The following is a 19,793-nucleotide window of genomic DNA, read 5'->3' on the forward strand; positions in this document are numbered from 1 at the left end:
TAGGTATTTTGCAAAACTTTGAATGCAATGTTTCGCGTTATTCATTTACCCTATTTAAAAAAAAAAAAAAAACAAGTAATAAAAAGTCTGCTTTTTTATAAATTTTGTAGATAATTTTGTGACTTAGCAAATTTTCCACTTTTTTCTTAAATTTTTTTTGTTGGACTTAGCAAATTTTCCAATAGTAATAACACAGTGATTTTTTTGCATCAAATGTTAAAGCCGTTTTTGATAGACTTTTTTATGCTGATTACTATAAGTGACCATCAATTCAAGGTACAGGGATGGTATTTTGAGGGATAGTAGTCGAGACTTCTAGTTTTAATTTAAGCCTAATATCACCTTTAGTTACTTTGCTATGGGTTCTAAAATATTGCAAAACACGCGATTTTTTGACACTTTGACCTCGTTTTTTCCAAATCTATAGCTGATGGAGACTTTATACTTACGGATTCGTAGCCAGCATAAAAAAGTCCAAAACAGCTTTAACATTTGATGCAACGAAATTGTTTCCCATTTTTGTCCCCTTGTGTAATAGATTGGCGCTTATTCATATGTTAGTGTTTGGCCGAGCTTCTCCTCCGATTTGTGGCGTGCGCCTTGATGTTGTCACACAAAGGGAAGGGAGTTACAGTTTCATGGCAGAAATACAGTTGCTTTTAAATACTGCAAATCTAATTGGAGAGACCTCAAAAGGATTTTCCAGGATATGTTAAAGACTATTGCATTTACCTACCTACAGTTACTTTTTCACGTAATGGAATTAACTAAAATATTTATGTAAACACTTGTGGCACGTCCCCTACTTTCATATAACGACAAATTTAGAAACCACGAAAATGGACTTAAAATGGGCGTTTCTCGCCCTAATTGTATTATGTTAATGTATGCAAATACTTATATTTATGTTTGCAACTACTATTAACTTATCAAACGATTTCTAATCTTTGACAATACATGTTTGACTTCATTCACCACGATCTTGAAAACTGACCAAATCGGCGTGACCAAGTCCAAGGTAATTTTAATGTTACATAAACATCCGCAAGCATTAAAACGTTTGAAATAAATCTCGTCTCACTTTTTTGTATTTTTCACTTGGTTGCTGAAGTAATGAAGAATTGAAAATTCATAAGGGAAAATTATAGTTTGCTTATTTTTTATTTTAATATCTTAAAAACGTGTAGACTTATTTAAAAATGATAAATTAACGTGAGGTACTAAATAGTTTGACATATCGTCCTGTTTATAACAATTAACGCATTCATAGATATTACAAGCCAAAGTTTCATTTTCCAAATTCATATACTTTGAATCAATTGCGCGGGCTAAAGATAAGTTTTAAATTAATCTTTCTTGGCCAATAAAAATTGGCTCAAACCTAAGACATCATAATATTACTATTACAATACGGCCATATGCCTTTTATTTTCCCCCATACAAAATCGGCCCAGCCTAATATACATACTTACATATGTACATAAATATTCAAAAATAATGTTGTTGCAAAACCCTCAATATAAATCAAATTCGATAGCGTAAAAAAAATATTCATATTTTTTTGGCCTTATCAAATTTTCTGTGACTACTTTGGACTTAGCAATTTTGCACATCACGGAATAAAATGGGTAGAAATAAAACAAGTAGTTAGATCCTTTCAGAAACGGTGCATTTTCAATTTTCCTTGCTTCCTGCATCAAAAACTAAACTTAATCTAAACGAAACTTAATCAAAAAATAAAATTGCATGTACTAAAAATTAAATGAAATTTAACAAGAAATATTTTACTTTTAAAACAATATTTAAAAATTAAAAGAAAAATAAATTAAAGTAAGCAAAAACATCAAAAAAGAAAATACTACTTTTAAATTTAATTAAATTAAAAAGATATATATTTTTATTCCTAAAACGAAATATAAGGTGTAAAATAAAATAAAATTGAAAGGACAAAACATAAAATAAAAAAATAACCAAAAAATTAAATTTAAAAAATCAATCTATTTTTTTTAACAATAAAATCTAAAACCAAAAAGAAAATTTAATTTGAAAAAACTAAAAACTATTTAATTAAAATAGAAATAAAATAAAATACATTTTTGAAAATTTATTGTAATTAACAAAATATCGTAAGAAACTCAAAATAAATAAATAAATAAAATAAGTTTCCTAAAACTTAATTAAATTTAAAAAATATTTATTTTTCTTTTTACGACAATGTAATCTAATAATTAAAAGAAAATTAAATTTAAAAAAGCTAGCCGCCCGATGTTTCGAACCGGGATCGCTCGAAAGATACGCCAATGCTTTGCAACAATCGGCCATTGCGACTGTTGGAGCGACGCGAGCTAAATGATATACAAATGCTTTCCCTCAAAATAACTCTTTACTGCGAGTGCTGAATGAGTTTTTTTGCTAAGACTTTTGTACTACTACTAACAAAAATGTTTGGAACTATCTTGCCATCTGTCTTTACTTATTTTTACTATCTTAGCCAGAATTGTCCTGTTAGTTGACACTCGAGTCAAAGAACATAGAAAACCGGCGACTGACGAGTACATAACCGTGTTTTTTGGAGTGTAATCTAGTACATTTCACCTTCTTAGTTTTCTATGTTATTTCCTCGAGTCTTGTGAGCCTTTTGAAGGCTGTTTGATCGAATATGGGATCCAAACTCAAACCTAAAGAATTTTTCAATAATTTCGTGTGCATCAAATAGGATATTAGGATCGAGATTAATGAAATCGCTGACGAGCTCGCAAAATAAGGAGGTTTCTTGGTTGTCCGGAAGCATTTTGTACTCTCAGTTCGTTTCCTTGCTAGCTCTATATCTTTTACAGAAATCTTCGAATTTTCTGGACATACGCCAAATTTCTAAAAACGAGAGAGAACGCTACGCTCTGGAGATGTGCAGATTTGTATATTTTTTCTCCTTCTTCTTCATTGGCACTGTAAGCGATTTTGGTCAAGTACAATAAACCACGTTCCATCTCAGATGAGGCCTTCCTCTTAATCTGCTACCATCAGCGGGGTTCCCAAGTTTAATACTTTCAGAATTGGATGACTTGCGTCTATTCGCATGAAATGTAAGACCGTATGGCTTATTATTCCAATAACTGTGGCTTGGATTTGTACACTCACTCTGTAACTATAATCACTATCTTTTAAATGCTCATAATTACTATAAAATATTAATCGGTAGCCAAAAAAAATACTATACACTTGAGCTTCGCACAATTTTATTTAAGTAGTCAAGTAGGCGATAGTTTCCAAGCCTACGCAATGCCTACTTGAATTGCAACTCATGCCACATAACGAATTCTTATGAAGAATTTCCTAAATCACTAAACTAATTTTTAATTACGGTTCTGAATGCTTAGAGCAAAATAGAAGCGGAATTTTCTTACAAGCAATCTCTTACATCTTTCCGCCTCCAATTTGAACATTTTTCTGCCTTTGGGCTAGTGGAAGATCATTTCTGCTTTAGAGTAATATCACAATGAGGTCAAGCGTAACAGCAACTAAACATTTTCGCTTTTACTGAAAGTAAAATTCTGATTACATTTGGTAACGCCCCGAATTTTGGAAAAACAAAAGCGAAATAAATTAGATCTACAGCAAATTCTGTGTATCGCGTTGATTTGCTTGCACTGATAGCTTACATACACAAAGAATGGTCAATGTAATTTAGCTACACGGAGAAAAGAGCCGAAAGTGAAATTTAACTGATCATAATATAATATAACTCTAAATAACTATACCAGCAGCAAAATCGCACCATCACAAAACTTAGTTGCAATATATGTATGTATGTATGTATGTACGTATAAACAAAAATAAAAATTTGTTACCCATTTTTTCCAGCGCACTTTCTTAAAATTCTCTCTGTGATGCTGGCCGTAGCGCGGCAACGCCTACACCGACAGTGCAACTCGTTAATCTTTGGTGGCATCAGAAATAGGTACAACTAAATGCATGCCGCACATACATACATACATACATATGTATGTACCTGTTTTGATACGAATCCTAGCTGACAGGACATTAATAAAAATTATATCCGCACAAGTAGCGAAAAAGGACGAATAATCTTAAAGAAAGAAATGTATGATTTTCAAAAGAAATTAATTGTTTATTTATCTGTGATGTAGAAAGAATTGTCTCAATTTACAAGGCCACACCTCCACTAAGATCATTGCCCTTATTGATAGCTTAGAACTAAGGCTAAGGCATGTAATGCTGAGTTATGTAGTAGAAAGTTATATTCATGTCGTTTATTTGTCATAGCATTATTTTGGAGTTTCCGGAACTGATTAAAATAGCTTGTGATAATTTTAAAATTTCTGTGACAAAAAAGGTTACGATTGTAAAAAGGGAAGAACATATTTTTTTATCGATATTAAAAAATGATTCGATACGCAAGCAGAAATGCTGGAAAAAAAAATACTGATGAGCTTAAACTCTGTTAGACATATTTATAGTCGAAATAAAGTCGTTTATAGAGTTGGTTGCAACGTAGCAGGGCGAGAACGGGCCCTTACAGTCTAGAGAAATTGTGAGCGTTTTGAATTTCATTATACTTGAATTATCAATGTAGAAAACCCTACACCATGTCTGCCCATCAATAAAAGCTACTAAAGGCAAATTTTTGCACAAATCAGGAGACCCTTTATCAAGCTTTTAGGGAGCTCGATCTGCTCTGACATTGAAAAATCTCTGACTTTGGGGAAACTGCGTTCAGCGAGCTTTCTTAATATCGCAGCCGCCTTGAACAATATTCTCCTCGAAGCCATTATTAAACCGTGACTTCAAATAGGAGTCTTCTAAAACTCTATCAGAAATCATTTGCCTTCTTGGGAAAGATCTGTAAATATGTTGCTGTTGTAGCACCACTACCAATCTGCTTAAGTCATTTAGTCCATTAATCGTCAGATCATTGGGAAAACGGTATTAGCTGAGCGTGTATATGGAAGCATGTGAAAATGTGATTGGTGTCGAATGGGGTGTCTTTACAATCCGGGAATATGTTGGCATATATTTGGTAGTTTAGCCGTATCTAGACCCGAATTGCCCCAGACTTACGCGGATTTCTCGGGGCAAGCGAAGTTTTTTGGCTGAAATTAGTAACTTTTGGACCGCGATTACGGCATTCACGAGACGAGAGAACTGTTAAAAGTGGTAGTTGTTTTTCACCGGATCATAGAGATGGCTTCTGTCATATCTAGCAGTGTTTGTTCAGATGCATGGTATAGCATCCGAAGAGGAATCACTTTCATTACATGTACTCGTAAATTATTATATTACCAACGGAGAGCTTTGTAGACGGGCGACTTCTGAAGGTACTCTTTTGCTATCTGTAATGCTTTGTTTCGAAAAACTCTGAAAATTCGTCCACTGTGTTCCACTAAGTAGTCACCGTTGACTAAACAGGTGCGGCGTAATTTAGAAGGATCCGGTCAGTTGTCAAAAACTTTATTTTTTCTCTGCCACAAGTGCTGCCTGCTTGAGATTTCAAGAGCCTTCTTGCAGCTCTATGCATACTTTATTGTCATTTGCGGTAGTGTGCACAGAAAGAGAACAAACTATCGAAGTTAACCCCTGAATCTCTTGTGTTCTAACCAGTCGGTATTGATTTGCCGCCGACATAAGCGCGTAATTGTAACTGGACCTCTTTCTTTCAGGTGGTGACAAGGCTAGCCGTTGATTTTGCAGAGAAGAGCGCAAGGCAAGAAGTTACGAAGATATAGCCATTTACTTTCAAAGGTAATTCATCAATTCCACTGCCAGACGTCAATATTGAGCAGTGGTCATCGTTTTTTATCAATGAAATACCTTCTGGTAGCTGAGATAATACGCCGTCATGTGGACAGGAGATATCATGTGGAAGAGAAAATACGATATTAGAGGATATTATTATCGTAGGGGGACCTAACTCCGCTATGGATGTTCTTACGCGGTGGGTAGTTGCTGTTAAATCCAAGACTTACTGGAGTGTTTATAGCTTAGGGCCGGTTGTTCAATGTCTGGTTATTACTGCTGGCCGGTTGCATATAACATGTGATCGATAAAGCAGTTGTTGTATTTAACCGGAGCTTCTACCTCCGATTTGTGCTAATCAGAGATTGAACAGCCGGCCCTTAGAGCGTTGTGGTGCTGCCTCAACTGTCTTGACTAGCAGGAAATTTCAGGTTAAGATCGCAGACCCAGAGGTCCGGGCCAATGAATTGCTCACCTTGTGTGTACACGGGTTCACAGATAGTTCAAGGAAGTAGAAAAGAATACGTTGCTGGGTTTACAAGGTACTAATAACTTTAAAATAATGTCACTGGTGAGTTTATAGCTCTCACTTTAGACATCAAAGCGGCCACCTGGGCTTTATCCAAAACAATGATGACTTCAAAACGTCAAAGTGTGTGTTTGACACTGTTCAACTCTTGGCCGCAAGAAACGAGGTGAGCTGTGCTAGGTACCAGGGCACTGTGGGATCGATAGTAAGAGAGTCGCTGACGAACTGTCGTGGGTAGGCTTAACGTTTTTCTTATAGCGCTGGAACCAATCGGTGTTATACGCTTAGTGAGGGGGTAAACTCATGCATAGTAAGCATTGGTGAGCAGTAAAAGGCCTTAGACAGGCAGGCTCTTTGGCTAGACTTTCGCCAGAAAGGACGTTCCTTTTCTTAGATAGACCTAATACCAGCTTGCTCACAGCGTACCTAAGCGATCAATACCATTTGGTTTCTCGCATAGTTTACTATACTTCGGCACTGGAAAATTCTTTCCCCCACACTCATCAACACAAGACTAAATATCCAGAAGTGTGGTCGACTTGAGTACTCTTTAAACACATTTCTCCAAAAGTCTTTTTTTTTATTTTATTCAATAATCCTCAAGAAATACAAATATATAACTCGAAAATCTAACACTTTTCAAATATGCCACCCTAAAACAGCCCTTTGAGGCAACAAATCGAATAATGCCACAATTTCGTGCAAATGAAAAAATCAAACAAATGTAGGACAAAAGCCGGCTTTGTTAATATTTCCGCTATTGATATTTTTTTTTACACTACTCAGCGCTTCCTTGAGAAAAGGAAAAAGTTAAATAAATACGCATAAGAATTGAATGTGTTTTGAGAAAATCTTTACTGAATAGCAGTTTTCCCCAATAAACAAACGAGACAATAGAAGTGTAGCATTTATGCCGATTCACCTACTTTTTGGTGAGAATCGAAAATAATAGCAGGAAAAACACAGAAGCCAAGCAGCAAGCAGCAAAGGAGTGCAAGTGGCATTGTGTGAAAAACGTTCGTAAAGGACATTTTCTTTGCAGTTATTGTTGCCAGAACAAAAGCAAGGAATTCGCTACACTCCACTCGGGTATAAATCTTATGAAAGAAAAATTTTGCAAGATTGTGCATGTTCGAATTTTCCAAACCCTCCGCACACATGCAAGTGTTCTAAGTGTTCCTTAATGTCTTTGCAGCTGATGGCAGCATTTTTTACGATGTGTCGCAAACGTGTTTCAACATGTTTTCACCGTTTGCGTGGCTAGCATACGGAATTGTTTGGTACATAATTTGTATGGGAATTGCAGAATGAACACTTGTGCATTTTCTTTTTCAATAATTACCAAATCAAAGCAGTCAATTGCGTTTTGTTTGTGCAACGTGCAGATCATACAAAATGCGGCATGCACGTGTTCCTTTGAATGAAATTCTGTTTGCACAACAGCGTTCTATTCTCGTTTGCTGGAAGAAAGGATACCACTTTTTTTAGTTCGAAAATTTTTAGTTACTGTTGTTGTCATTGCTTGGGTTGGTACGTGATGTTTGTGGCAAAGTAATGTATTAACTTATACATCGATGATAAAAGTTTCTTCATTTTTGACTTCAATGTACAGTCAGAGAGTCTATGCCCACACTTGGCTATCTATTCAGAAAATATCTTTTTTCAAATACTTAAAATCGAACGAAATGTAAATAATATTTAAAATGCCGCAGGATATGCCTGCCACGCATGCGCTGCCTGTGTGGCTTAAACAACGTGCCATGCCTGCCAATTAACGCTTAATTCAAAAATAGTCGCTGCATTGGCAATTAACTGCGTTGCCCGCTCATTTCGAAGTGTATTGATAGGCAAGTCGAGTTGTCTGCGAAGCGCCTACATGCGCCTACATGTCTAGCAAATTAAAATGTTTTCATTTAGAAAAAGACGTTGAACGAGCTATAAAACTATGCAGATAATTAAGTGTTAAGTTAATTAAGGCTTATCCAACTTAAAGACAAATATTTCGATTTGATAAACGAAAAATGTAATAATCGTAGATTTTGAACGAAAGACTTAAGCTGCGAACTTAGCTGTAGGGTTAGGTTAGGCTAGGATGGCTAGTCACTACGTGGCTTCGCAGACACTTTTGAGGTTAATAACGTTTCCTGTGAGCTAACTCAATATCTACTTGTTTTACATTTTCATCTGCGCCTATCAAGACCTCCCGTCCTCTGCGCTTTTCATTCTTTTATCAGGATTACTTCAGTCATGCTATTTTTGCGGCTCCGTGTTTATCTGGAGGATGGTATTCTGTTCATGTCATTAGGCTTCGATACGTGGATCACTCTACAGTGCTGTGTTGGTGTATTCAGGTTTTGGCTCTGCAGCAACAGCCTAGCGTCCCATGTCTTTACCACGCACAGGATTCATACCTTAACCGCTCCACTTCCGCCAATTCAGTCTCTAATTATCAATGCCATGCCCCCATCGTAAGAAAAGACAGTTTCCTCTCTACAGATTTCCATATCACACTAAATATCTAGATTTCATGTATCCATGAGCTGTAGAATAAGGTAAATTAGGCAGATATGAGAAGATGAGAGTAAGATCAAACTCAGATGCTTCTCTGCTGGCTATAGAAAAATGCTGCATGCCCACAATAAAGTTCCGCAACTAGCATACATCAATTCCCGAAACTCCATCAAAAATGAGGAAGAACTGAGCCCTAAAGTGTTTCACCCTTAAGCTGGCATAAGCTATACGGCGAAGGAGCTGATGTTGGAATAATTTCACCGCAGTATCCTCCATACAACAGCTACTGTGCAGGCTTGGAGTTATGTTAAGCCTAACTGCAGGAACTCTAATCCAATACTTTCTATCTTTCCAGTAGTAAACCAAATGTGTGCAATGAATCCGCTACAATCTCTTTGCTCATCAACAACTCCTCGAAGGTACCCTAACTTGGCAGTTCGTCGGCCTAGCAGTTACTTGCAGTATCACGAAGCATTATATTGTGGTGTAATACCGGCTTGTGCCCTACAATTTTCTATAGTCCAATTTTCTAGATCCAAGGACCATAATTTCCGCCTGGCTATCGGAAAATCACTCCGGCAAACTCCGCTTGAAGCAATTTGAGTGGTAGAGAATACAGCCGGACCCAGCAGCAGTATATAATTGTTGGTTAAGTGTGGAATTTTTGAAATTTCGGAGCGCCAGCTACTTAATAAATTATACAAGCTTCCGTTTGCATAGTTTTTGGAGAATGTGGCAGATTAAACTACTGGGTAAGGCTTCCTCAAGTGAGCACCGAATTTACCAATAATAATATTTTTCAATGATATTCAGGCAGCGCCGAGTTTTGTAGTCGAACAGTCATATATGTAATACTTCTATATTGGCAGTAAGCTAACTTCTCAATGTGTAAGCATTCCGAAATCAAAGCGAGACAGTCTAGTTCCGTTTTTGTCAATGTATTGTGTACTTGAGTGCCGTTTTTGTATATTGGCTGTGTACATGTTTATTTATAAACGTATGTGTTCCTTTTCTTTCGTACGTGTTTATTGATATATCTATACTGTAGTGTTTTCGGACGGTACTAGCTCTTACTGCCAATATAGGAGTATTACATATATGCGAACAGTACACTGTGCAATTTTTGTTGCAAAATTCCAAATAGTTTTTTTAATTAACAATTGAAAATTTTTCCAGTGTTTTGGAAATTTTTATTTTTCTTTGAAAGTAAAAAATGCTTTTTATTTGCTTTCCAATCATTTTTTTTTATGTAAATTTGATTTTAAGCAATTTCTGCGCCTCGTGGATGGAAATTTCTAACAACAACTTATGTAATAAACATTTCTGCGTTTATCTATGAAAAAAGTACGTGTATTTCGATATAGTTTGGTCGGAATGAATTTTTATTTGCCAACGTGCGCGCCCGACTCTCGCGGGCATGCGAAATTCGAGTATGAGAAATAAAAGTGGAACGACCACTCATTTCGAAACATTTAAGCTTGGTCCGATAAATAGATAACAATGGCCCCACTTTTTTAAAATTTTAGAATTTTTAACTTAATGAAAAACTAAAAAAATTTTGTTCATCATATCAACGGTAAGGTAAAAATACTACATTGTAGAGGAAGAAATTCTTTACAGTGGGAAGTAATACGCGCCGACTTATCACTCTCGCGTAATCAACTTATTATGAAGAAAACTAAAGCATCAACTATGTTTGACAAATAAAAAATCTCGAATATACATTTATTTAAACATACTTACGTATATAAAATTCATAGCCATTTCATCAAAAAAAAAGAAAAACAAAGTTCGTAGCTTAAGTCTTTTGTATGATGTTACATTTACTTAACGAAAAATGTCCTATAATCGCTTATATCAAATTTCTATGAATTTTCAAGTACCCAAAACCAGCTTCAATTGAATTTTAGTTCTTTCTATGCTGCAAACATCCACAAATTTTAACCAGTTCTTTTAGCTTTTCCCGGAAATATGCACACATCGCGTCGTCGCCGTCACAGTCTGACTCGTGCCATGCTCATTGCTCCAATTGTGCCAACCTTTGACACCCCACCGTTGCATGCATGCATGCATGTTTGCTGTAAATGCAACATTTATGCCACACATACTGCCACTTCTAAGAAAATTATCTGTTGCAACATTTTGACTAACCGTGCTGCCATTCGACTTTTTCCGGTTAAGTGTTAACAAGAAAACGAGTTTTTCGAACAACAGTGGCTAATACAAATACAAATTCAAATACAGCTTTGTTGACTTTTTTAAAAATTTTTTCATTTTTTTTCTTTTGCTCAATACTAAAATGAGCTATGTCACGTATGTATATTTGCTAACTAAAAAAAACATATAGATATACATATGAAAATAAATGAACAAACAAAGCAACAAACCTGAATGATAAATGTAAACTGTAGCAGCAGCATTAGCAGCAAGCTCAGCCGAAAAATAGATCATGAAAAATTCGTAAAGGCCCAAAAACTGGTTCACTCGCAAATGCCAGTACTGAGAAGACTGCGCGAATATGCGCGTTGACTGGCGTGCTGGGGCAGGGATAGGCTGTACGTGCCGCGCACAAGCGCTTTCAACCACACAATTTCATGCGCACAGCATCCGCAAAGCAGTTATCTCGTGCCACAATGCTGCGCATTACAACCGCCCGCTTGCCGACAGCTCAGACAGCCCGCAGTGACAGTCAATGCATGCCACGCCAAAGTTGGAGCCACCAGCCAGCAAGCAAAGTTGAAAGCAGCTTAAAGAAATAGTGTGCCTTACGATAATGTATATACATACATATGTACTTATGTATATATGTACGTATATCGCTATGTACTATGTATACAAGTGCTGGCTTTAAAAGCTAAGCCTTAAATGGTGTGCTGAGCTGGCTCTTTGTTGGCATGGTGCACTCGCGTGGTCGACGAAATGGCTGATTTGGCCGTTACTGTGGCTTTTCTTTCTTCGGTCGCTTGGTGGCTTCCCCAAATGGTTTTGCCTTTATTTGGCTTTGTGTTGTTTTCAAAGTTCTTTCGTTCAGATGCAGCAGCAACTTGCGGCTATGGTTTTTATATTTTCGCGCTGTCTGTATTTGAAGATTGCTTCTTTCTTCCTTTTAGTGCTTCAAAATGTATTCTCTTTGATGTTTCTTTGCCAAAGAAGGTAGTAGAGTTAAGAAATTTAAGCATATTGAATTGGAAGCGTGCCAGCCACCAGCATCCATTGAAGCAACGCAAAGTAGTTAACCCAGAGTGACTTAAAGCGGCATGAAATTATCAAATGCAAAGACGAAGACGAACATGCATACGAAAGTGATCACGAATATGAAAATCAATATGAATATGAATACGAAGACGGATACTAAGACGAACATGAAGACGAGGGCGAGAATGAATGAATACGAACATGGCCACGTTGGCGATTACGAATACGAAAGTGAAAACGAGCACAAAGACGAAGAAAAATACTAAAATGTCAGCAAAAACGAATATGAAAACGAGGACGATTACGAATATGCCCACGGTGATAACGAATAGGAAAATGACTACAAAATCGAATATGAATACAAAGAATATTACGAATGTGGCCACGAGGGCGATCAGCAATGCGAAAATTAATACAAGGACGAAGGAGAACACGGAAGCGATGGTGAATATTTATAAGAAGGCGGCAAAGAGGTGAGCAACATACATCTTCATCTTTAACTTCGTTTTCGTCGTCATCTTCATCTTTATGGTAGTCTTCATCGTCATCGTCATAGGCATCGCCATCTTCATTTTCCACTTCATCTTCTTCTTACAAAAGATATAGCCAAAGAAGACCTGTTTAAAGTATAATGAGTAGATAGACCATATAATCCACCAAGTGACCGCGTGTTGATCTGTTTTAAATATTCGTAATATTTCTCAAACTAACTTTTTTAAGTTTTTAAAAAATTCCGTCCAAGCTTTAACCAAACCTATGTGGATCAAACTTTATATAAAATTTAGGAAAATTCAACAAGATTTTTGACAATTTTTGTAGTGACGGATTTTCGCACTTTTTAGTTCGATACCGTTCGCAATAAAATTTCAAAAAATCAGCGCCAGTTTTTGCAAATTGCAGTTTTTATATTAAAAAAAAAAACGCAAATGCAGTCTCCAAAAAAATTCTTGAAAATCAACGCGATATTTTAGCCGATTGAAACTTGCACTCCATTAAACTAAAATTGTATGGGCTATAAAACTGCATACCCCCAAATAAAAAATCAGATTAAAAAGTTGAAATTTAAATGAAAATTTTTTGAATTTTCCAAAATCTAATATATAAAAATCTCGTGTCACGGTGTTAGTGGTCGAACTCCTCCGAAACGGCTGGACCGATTTTTATGAAATTTTTTGTTTATATTTGGTAGGTATGAGAATCGGATGTAAAGTATATTTCATACCGCTAGGTGCAGGGGGCGTGGCACCTCCCATACAAACCGAATATTTCATACTGCATATCTCTGGAAGTGTTCATGGTAGAGTACTCTAACTTGGTATGGAGATATATCAAACCAATCGCATACTCATGGAGAAAAATTGTGGTTATTGGCAAAGGGGGCGTGGCACCTCCCCTTCAAACCAATTTTTTCATACTGCATATCTCTGGAAGTGTTCATGGTAGAGTACTCTAACTTGGCATGGAGATATATCAAACCAATCGCATACTCATACAGAAAAATTGTGGTTATTGGAAGAGGGGGCGTGGCACCTCCCATACAAACCGATTTTTTATACTGCATATCTCTGGAAGTATTCAAGGTAGAGTACTCTAACTTGGTACAGAGATATATCAAACCAATCGCATACTCATGGAGAAAAATTGTGGTTATTGGAAAAGGGGGCGTGGCACCTCCCATACAAATCGAATTTTTCATACTGCATATCTCTGGAAGTGTTCATGGTAGAGTACTCTAACTTGGTATGGAGATATATCAAACCAATCGCATACTCATGGAGAACAATTGTGGTTATTGGAAAAGGGGCGTGGCACCTCCCATACAAACCGTATTTTTCATACCGCATATCTCTGGAAGTGTTCATGGTAGAGTACTCTAACTTGGTATGCAGATATATCAAACCAATGGCATACTCATGGAGAAAAATAGTGGTTATTGGAAAAGGGGGCGTGGCACCTCCCATAGAAACCGAATTTTTCATACGGCATATCTCTGGAAGTGTTCATGGTAGAGTACTCTAACTTGGTATGGTGATATATCAAACCAATCGCATACCCATGGAGAAAAATTGTAGTTATTGGAATAGGGGGCGTGGCACCTCCCATAGAAACCGAATTTTTCATACCGCATATCTCTGGAAGTGTTCATGGTAGAGTACTCTAACTTGGTATGCAGATATATCAAACCAATCGCATGCTCATGAAAAAAAATTGTGGTTATTGGAAAAGGAGGCGTGGCACTTTCCATAAAACCGAATTTTTCATGCTGCATATCTCTGAAAGTGTTCATGGTAGAGTACTCGAACATGGTATGGAGATATATGAAATCAATCGGATACTCATGGAGGAAAATTCGGACTATTTGAAATGGGGGCGTGGCACTTCCCATACAAACAGAATTTTTCATAATAAGTACCTCTAGAAATGTTCATGGTAGAGTACTGGAACTTTATATGGGCATGGCACCTCCCATACAAGTCGAATTTTTCTTATTGCATATCTCTATAATTGTTCTTGGTAGAGTACTGGAACTTGGTGTGGTGATATATGAAATTAATCGCATAGTCATGTAGAAAATATGGAGCTATTGGAAAAGGGGTCGTGGCACCTACCATACAAGCCGAATTTCATACTGCATATCTCTGGAAGTTTTCGTGGTACAGTACTGGAACACTTCGTGTGGAGATATATGAAATTAATCACATGCTCATTGAGAAAAAACGGCTCTTTAAAAAGGGGGCGTGGAAAATTAATCCGCCAGTTGGCGCTGGAGTTGAGTTAGTACTAAAAATTTTTTTATGATCCGATTTGGCGAACATTCAAAACATGTATTAGAAACGGTAAAGGCAGTCCAATTGCAAAAAAGAGCTGGTAGGTGGTGCTGAGGTCGAGTTACTACTAAAAATCTAAAAAGTGAAAAAAAGGTGCCGTGAATGTCAGACTAAATCGACCCGTTGCACTATTGAGTATATTGAACTCTCGTGTGTTACGATTGACCCAATGGATGTGATTTGCCAATAATATTATGCGTTAGAGCCTCATTCGAAGAAACCAGTGTTGAGTTGTGCAGTGGTAAATCTCAAATCACCACCTGTCTAAATACCTTAAAAGCCAGTTTCATGAAAGCAATTTAATGAAAATTTATTTATTTAGCTGAATTTAATATAGAACCTGACAGAAAAACATAATTCTTCACTTAAATTACTTTCGCGAAACTGGCTTTTAAGGTATTTCGTCTCAGTTTATGTATGTATATTATATTTCTGTTGAACAAGGATACGCATTGATATTGAAATTGCCACTAACTATAAGATAAAGTTCCTAGGGCACATTCACTATAGATCCGGCTCATTGTGCCCACCAGGGATCTTCTCATGGACATAACACTTTCGTTCGGTTATTTAAGGCGGCAAACGACCACCAAACGATAGTCTTAGCCGACGAATGTGCTGTACAAATCGTAAATGTGGATTGTTGGAGAAACTGTTGTACCAAAATGTTTAAATTAAAAATCTAATTTTGGGCGGGACGAAGTTCGCCGGGTCTGCTAGTTTTGTATAAAATTTGAAACCGTAAATACAATGGGCAATAAATACTGCCTAAAAGTTAGGAAAAAATTGTTTTTTTTTTTTGTTTTCCGGCCCCCCGCAATTCCATTCCATGCCATTGAAACTGTGATTTGTATGGTTTCGGTGAAAAAAATGTAGCTCGAAACATTACGAATATTTAAAAAATTAACACTTGGTCACTTTTTTGAGTCACTGTATATCTTGGGTGCTATAAGGTATAGTGGGTCTGCTTGGTTTACTGAGTTTTCAGTTATAAGTAGTTTCCCAAATATAGGCTTGACTTTCGACAAAGAAAAGAGAGTAGGCTTCAGTGGGACCACTCCGGCGTAAACGGCAAGCTGATGTCTGTTTTTTTTTTCATTTCTTCTAAAGCCTTCGCTGGGTTAAAATCACTTTAGCAGCGTCAACAGAATTTTTTCTTTCTGCTACCCAAATTGTTGCTGCCCTCCCCAATGTTGCAACGTGGCGTACGGATTTATTTACTCCTTTTATAGCATGCGCTCACCGATGTACATAAGCCTCAAAGCACTGCGGGACGTGCTGGCGTCTTTCGTCCAATCCAATATTTTACTGCAATGCAGTAAATAGTCGTTGGCGAGTGGCATTGGCGGGCGCTGACTGTAAATGCATGGCTTGCTGCACAAAAATAAAGTTTTTTCTTGTTTTTATAAAACGCTTGCATGTTTTTGTTTTTGGTATGCTTTGGTTCTTTTGTTGCTGTACATAAAAAAAAAAACAAAAAATACTTTGCCAGCATGGCTATGTGGAAAGCCTTTTAAAATACATAGTGATATTGTTCGTCGTCCCCCTTCTACCACATCCACACTAATTCTTGTTAGCTATTCAGCATCGTACAGCAACTCAGCGCTGCGGCAAAGCCTTTTTCAAGCCATTTTAAGCCGAATAACCAGTTTTTTCAGCTCAACCCAAGAAGTCGATTTGGGCATTGTGGACGTGTTTGATTAATTGTTGTTGCGTGTTTTTGTCTGTGCTGTTGTAAAGAACTTTACTTCAGAAAGTACGAAGCAAAGTCATGATGCTGTAAGATTGTTTTCGTGCAGAACAAGGTTTCAGTTTAGTTATGTTTTTATACTTTTTTCCATTATTACATTATGTACATTCCTTTTTTTTTGCTTTAATTATACCTTAGTTCCTTTTTTACGCTTAAACTGACGTTTTCCGGTTTTGTGCTTAAACTTCTGTACAGATTTTCTGGTAATATTTTTGTATTTTCTCGACTTTTCATAAGCCTTCAATTATTGTCTGAATTTGCGCTTTGGGTTAGCATTTTCAATTTATATATGTATGGATGTTCTCGTAAGTATTTATAATTAAAATATAATACATAATACTATTGAGTTAGGTTATGAAAAAGCAAAACGAACCGGAAGTTGAAAAAGATATTGAGTAGCAAGTGTGTAACTTAGTGTTTCGCCAAGCTACTCCCCAATTTTTGCTGTGTACCGTCATATTGAGCCTTATCGTGAGTTTTATTTTCGCCCGAAATCGTTGAATTTTCTCTTACTAAAAAAAATTCAATAAAATATTAAACCTTGCAAGCTGTATAAAAAATTTACCGCGTTTTTAAAAAAACTAAATCAATTTTCCAAAAATTTGTTGTTACCTCATGATAAAATTTGGAAAACTTCAACCAATTTTTTTAATTTTTTTTTTTTTATTTCAAAACATAGCCTCAGGTATAATCATTATACCCTAGAAGCTTAAGAGTGGGATCTGCATTAGTTAGGGAGATAAGTAAATTTGTGCACATACACCTCGCACTGGGGTATGATGTTAAGCGCTTCTTTATAGCGTCCGGTTCAGGTGAAGACGACATTTAATAAAATGAAAATGTAGGAAACTATATTCTATGAACTTGAAACTCGAAAAAAATACTTACCCGTTTTTTTAATTCAGAAATATCAGCTTCCGCTTACAGTGAACCGTAATATACTGAAATCCCTTTTCATGAAAAGCTGAATAACTCAGTCAGTTTCCAACTGATTGTTGAAAATGAACATTCACTTTTGCTCGCTGTTAAACATACTCTTTAAATCATTTCAGGGCTAGTATGATTGCTTCATAGAATAGTGCGTAAAAATATCACGAAAGTTGAAAAAAGGCAAAAAAAAGTTACGAAAAATTAATTTTGCTGGGCGAATGCACACAGATCTCTTAAGTTTTATAGATTAACTGAATACCATTCGAAAGGCCTACTTTTTTTTCTTTCTATAAGCGGTAAGAAACTGAACTGATCGGTAGCTAGTCAATTGGCGCACCATAACCATAACTTTTACCTTAACCGTAACCTTAACCATGACCATACCCATAACCATAAACATAACCAAAACCACTACCACTAACATAACCATAACCATTAACCATAGATACAACCATAAGCATTAACCATAGATACAACCATAACCATAATTATAACCATAACCATAAGAATTACCATAACCATAGCCTCAAACGTAACCATAACCATAATCTCAACCGTAACCATAAACATAACCTTAGCCTTAAACTTAACCTTGACCTTGACCATAACCATAGCTATAGCCAGGAATATAACCGAAAGAATAAAAATTTCCACAACCATAATCATAACCATGACCATGACCATAACCATTATCAAAGCCATAACTATAAATTTAAGCATAACTGTGACCTTTGTCATAGCCACAACGACTACCACAACCAAAACCATAACCGTGACAATGGCCATAACCATAACTATAACCATAACCCCAACCATAATCATAGTCATAACCATAGCCATAACCATAAGCGTAACCATAAAAAAGGTCATAACCATAACTATAACCATAATCGTAGCCATACAGAGGGCCATAACCATAATGATAACAATAACCATAACGACTACCACTACCATTACTATTACCATTACCATTACCATAACTATTACCGTTACCACCCACCATGATTACCATAACAATTGCTCTACCATTGCCATTTCCATTACCATTATCAATAACATTACCATTGCCATTACTATCAACATTACCATTACAATTACCATTACCCTTGCTATTACAGTTACCACTATAATAACCATAACAATTGCTCCACCATTGCCATTTCCATTACCATTTTCATTACCATTACCATTGCTATTACGATTACCCTAACAATTTCCACGACCATTGCCTTTAAATCATCACCATGACGATTGCCAGCGTTAACCACTTTCATGCTTTTTACCTTCTCCATTCCAAACTTCCTACTTTTTCAACATCTCTTCAATTTTGAAACGTTTAAAATTGTGTTCTGCTTACTGAGTACCAATAAAACATATTTACAAGCTTTATATTAATTAAACGTCATTTACGCGGAACACTTATACATACATACTACCATGCCAACTTGTCACTATGACACACATAATATTTATATCAACTCAACACGCAGTAAGCTGGTAACCCTTTGTTTACGAGTATTTACCAGTGACTAATTAATTAATCATTAAATACATATCAAATCAACATCAACATTATCTACCCTCCACTCAAATATCTAAAAGCGGTATCTATACATTTTAATAAACTACCCATGAAATTTGAATTACAATACATACATATATACATATGTACATCAACCGAAGAGAAGTGTTGTACTCGCCCTCGAAATTCCTTAAAGTCAATGGTTTGCGCACACTTTTAAAATGCTAAAACCATTAAATAAATGAAATTTTGATATCCACACCTCGGAAGTGTAAACAAATAAGGGAGGAAGTAAAATAAGGAACAGTGCATACACTGCAGCTAACCAGAAGCAACGAATTTTTGATATGTAGACACCAATCACCAGGGGAGGAAGAAGCATGGAAGTTCGCAAGTGCAGCAACCCCTCCAACGTGTGTTAAACACACTTCCGTTTAAAGGAGCACTTCGCGTTTCAATGCTGAATGGCGCTTTGTTGTCAAAGAGCGCAGGTCAACAAGCCACTAAGGGTAAGTTGCTGACTATCACAACTCAAGGGTGAGTAAGTATGTGGTGCGCACAAGTCGGAAGTGACTGCCAGTGGAGGGTGAAATGCTTTGTATTGCTTGGATGCCCAATTACGGAAGTATATAGTTAGGGAAGTCACTACATTCACCTGTTAACTGATGGCGCTAATATTGTTGACGGAAGGATGATGTATGTATGTATGTACCTTCTCTGTGGAATCGTGCAACAAGTGAAATTGCGGAAGGTCAATTTATGAAGGAATTCGAT

At 36.4% G+C, this 19,793-nt stretch overlaps 1 protein-coding gene across 1 annotated transcript; it reads right to left on the reverse strand.

Annotated features, from left to right (window-relative positions):
- Positions 1 to 18,209: 18,209 nt before the first annotated feature.
- Positions 18,210 to 18,789, reverse strand: LOC118740082 (keratin-associated protein 21-1-like). Its single transcript, XM_036471576.1, has 2 exons — positions 18,667 to 18,789; positions 18,210 to 18,602 (listed from the first exon to the last, which is right to left on the reverse strand). Exons 1-2 carry the CDS (start codon positions 18,787 to 18,789, stop codon positions 18,210 to 18,212), a joined length of 516 nt encoding a protein of 171 aa, XP_036327469.1.
- Between the last annotated feature and the right edge of the window lie 1,004 nt (positions 18,790 to 19,793).

This window comes from Rhagoletis pomonella, unplaced genomic scaffold (genome assembly GCF_013731165.1).
Source record: "Rhagoletis pomonella isolate Grant_MI unplaced genomic scaffold, Rhpom_1.0 Rhpom_scaffold_00005, whole genome shotgun sequence".
Classification (NCBI taxonomy): Eukaryota; Metazoa; Arthropoda; class Insecta; order Diptera; family Tephritidae; genus Rhagoletis; species Rhagoletis pomonella.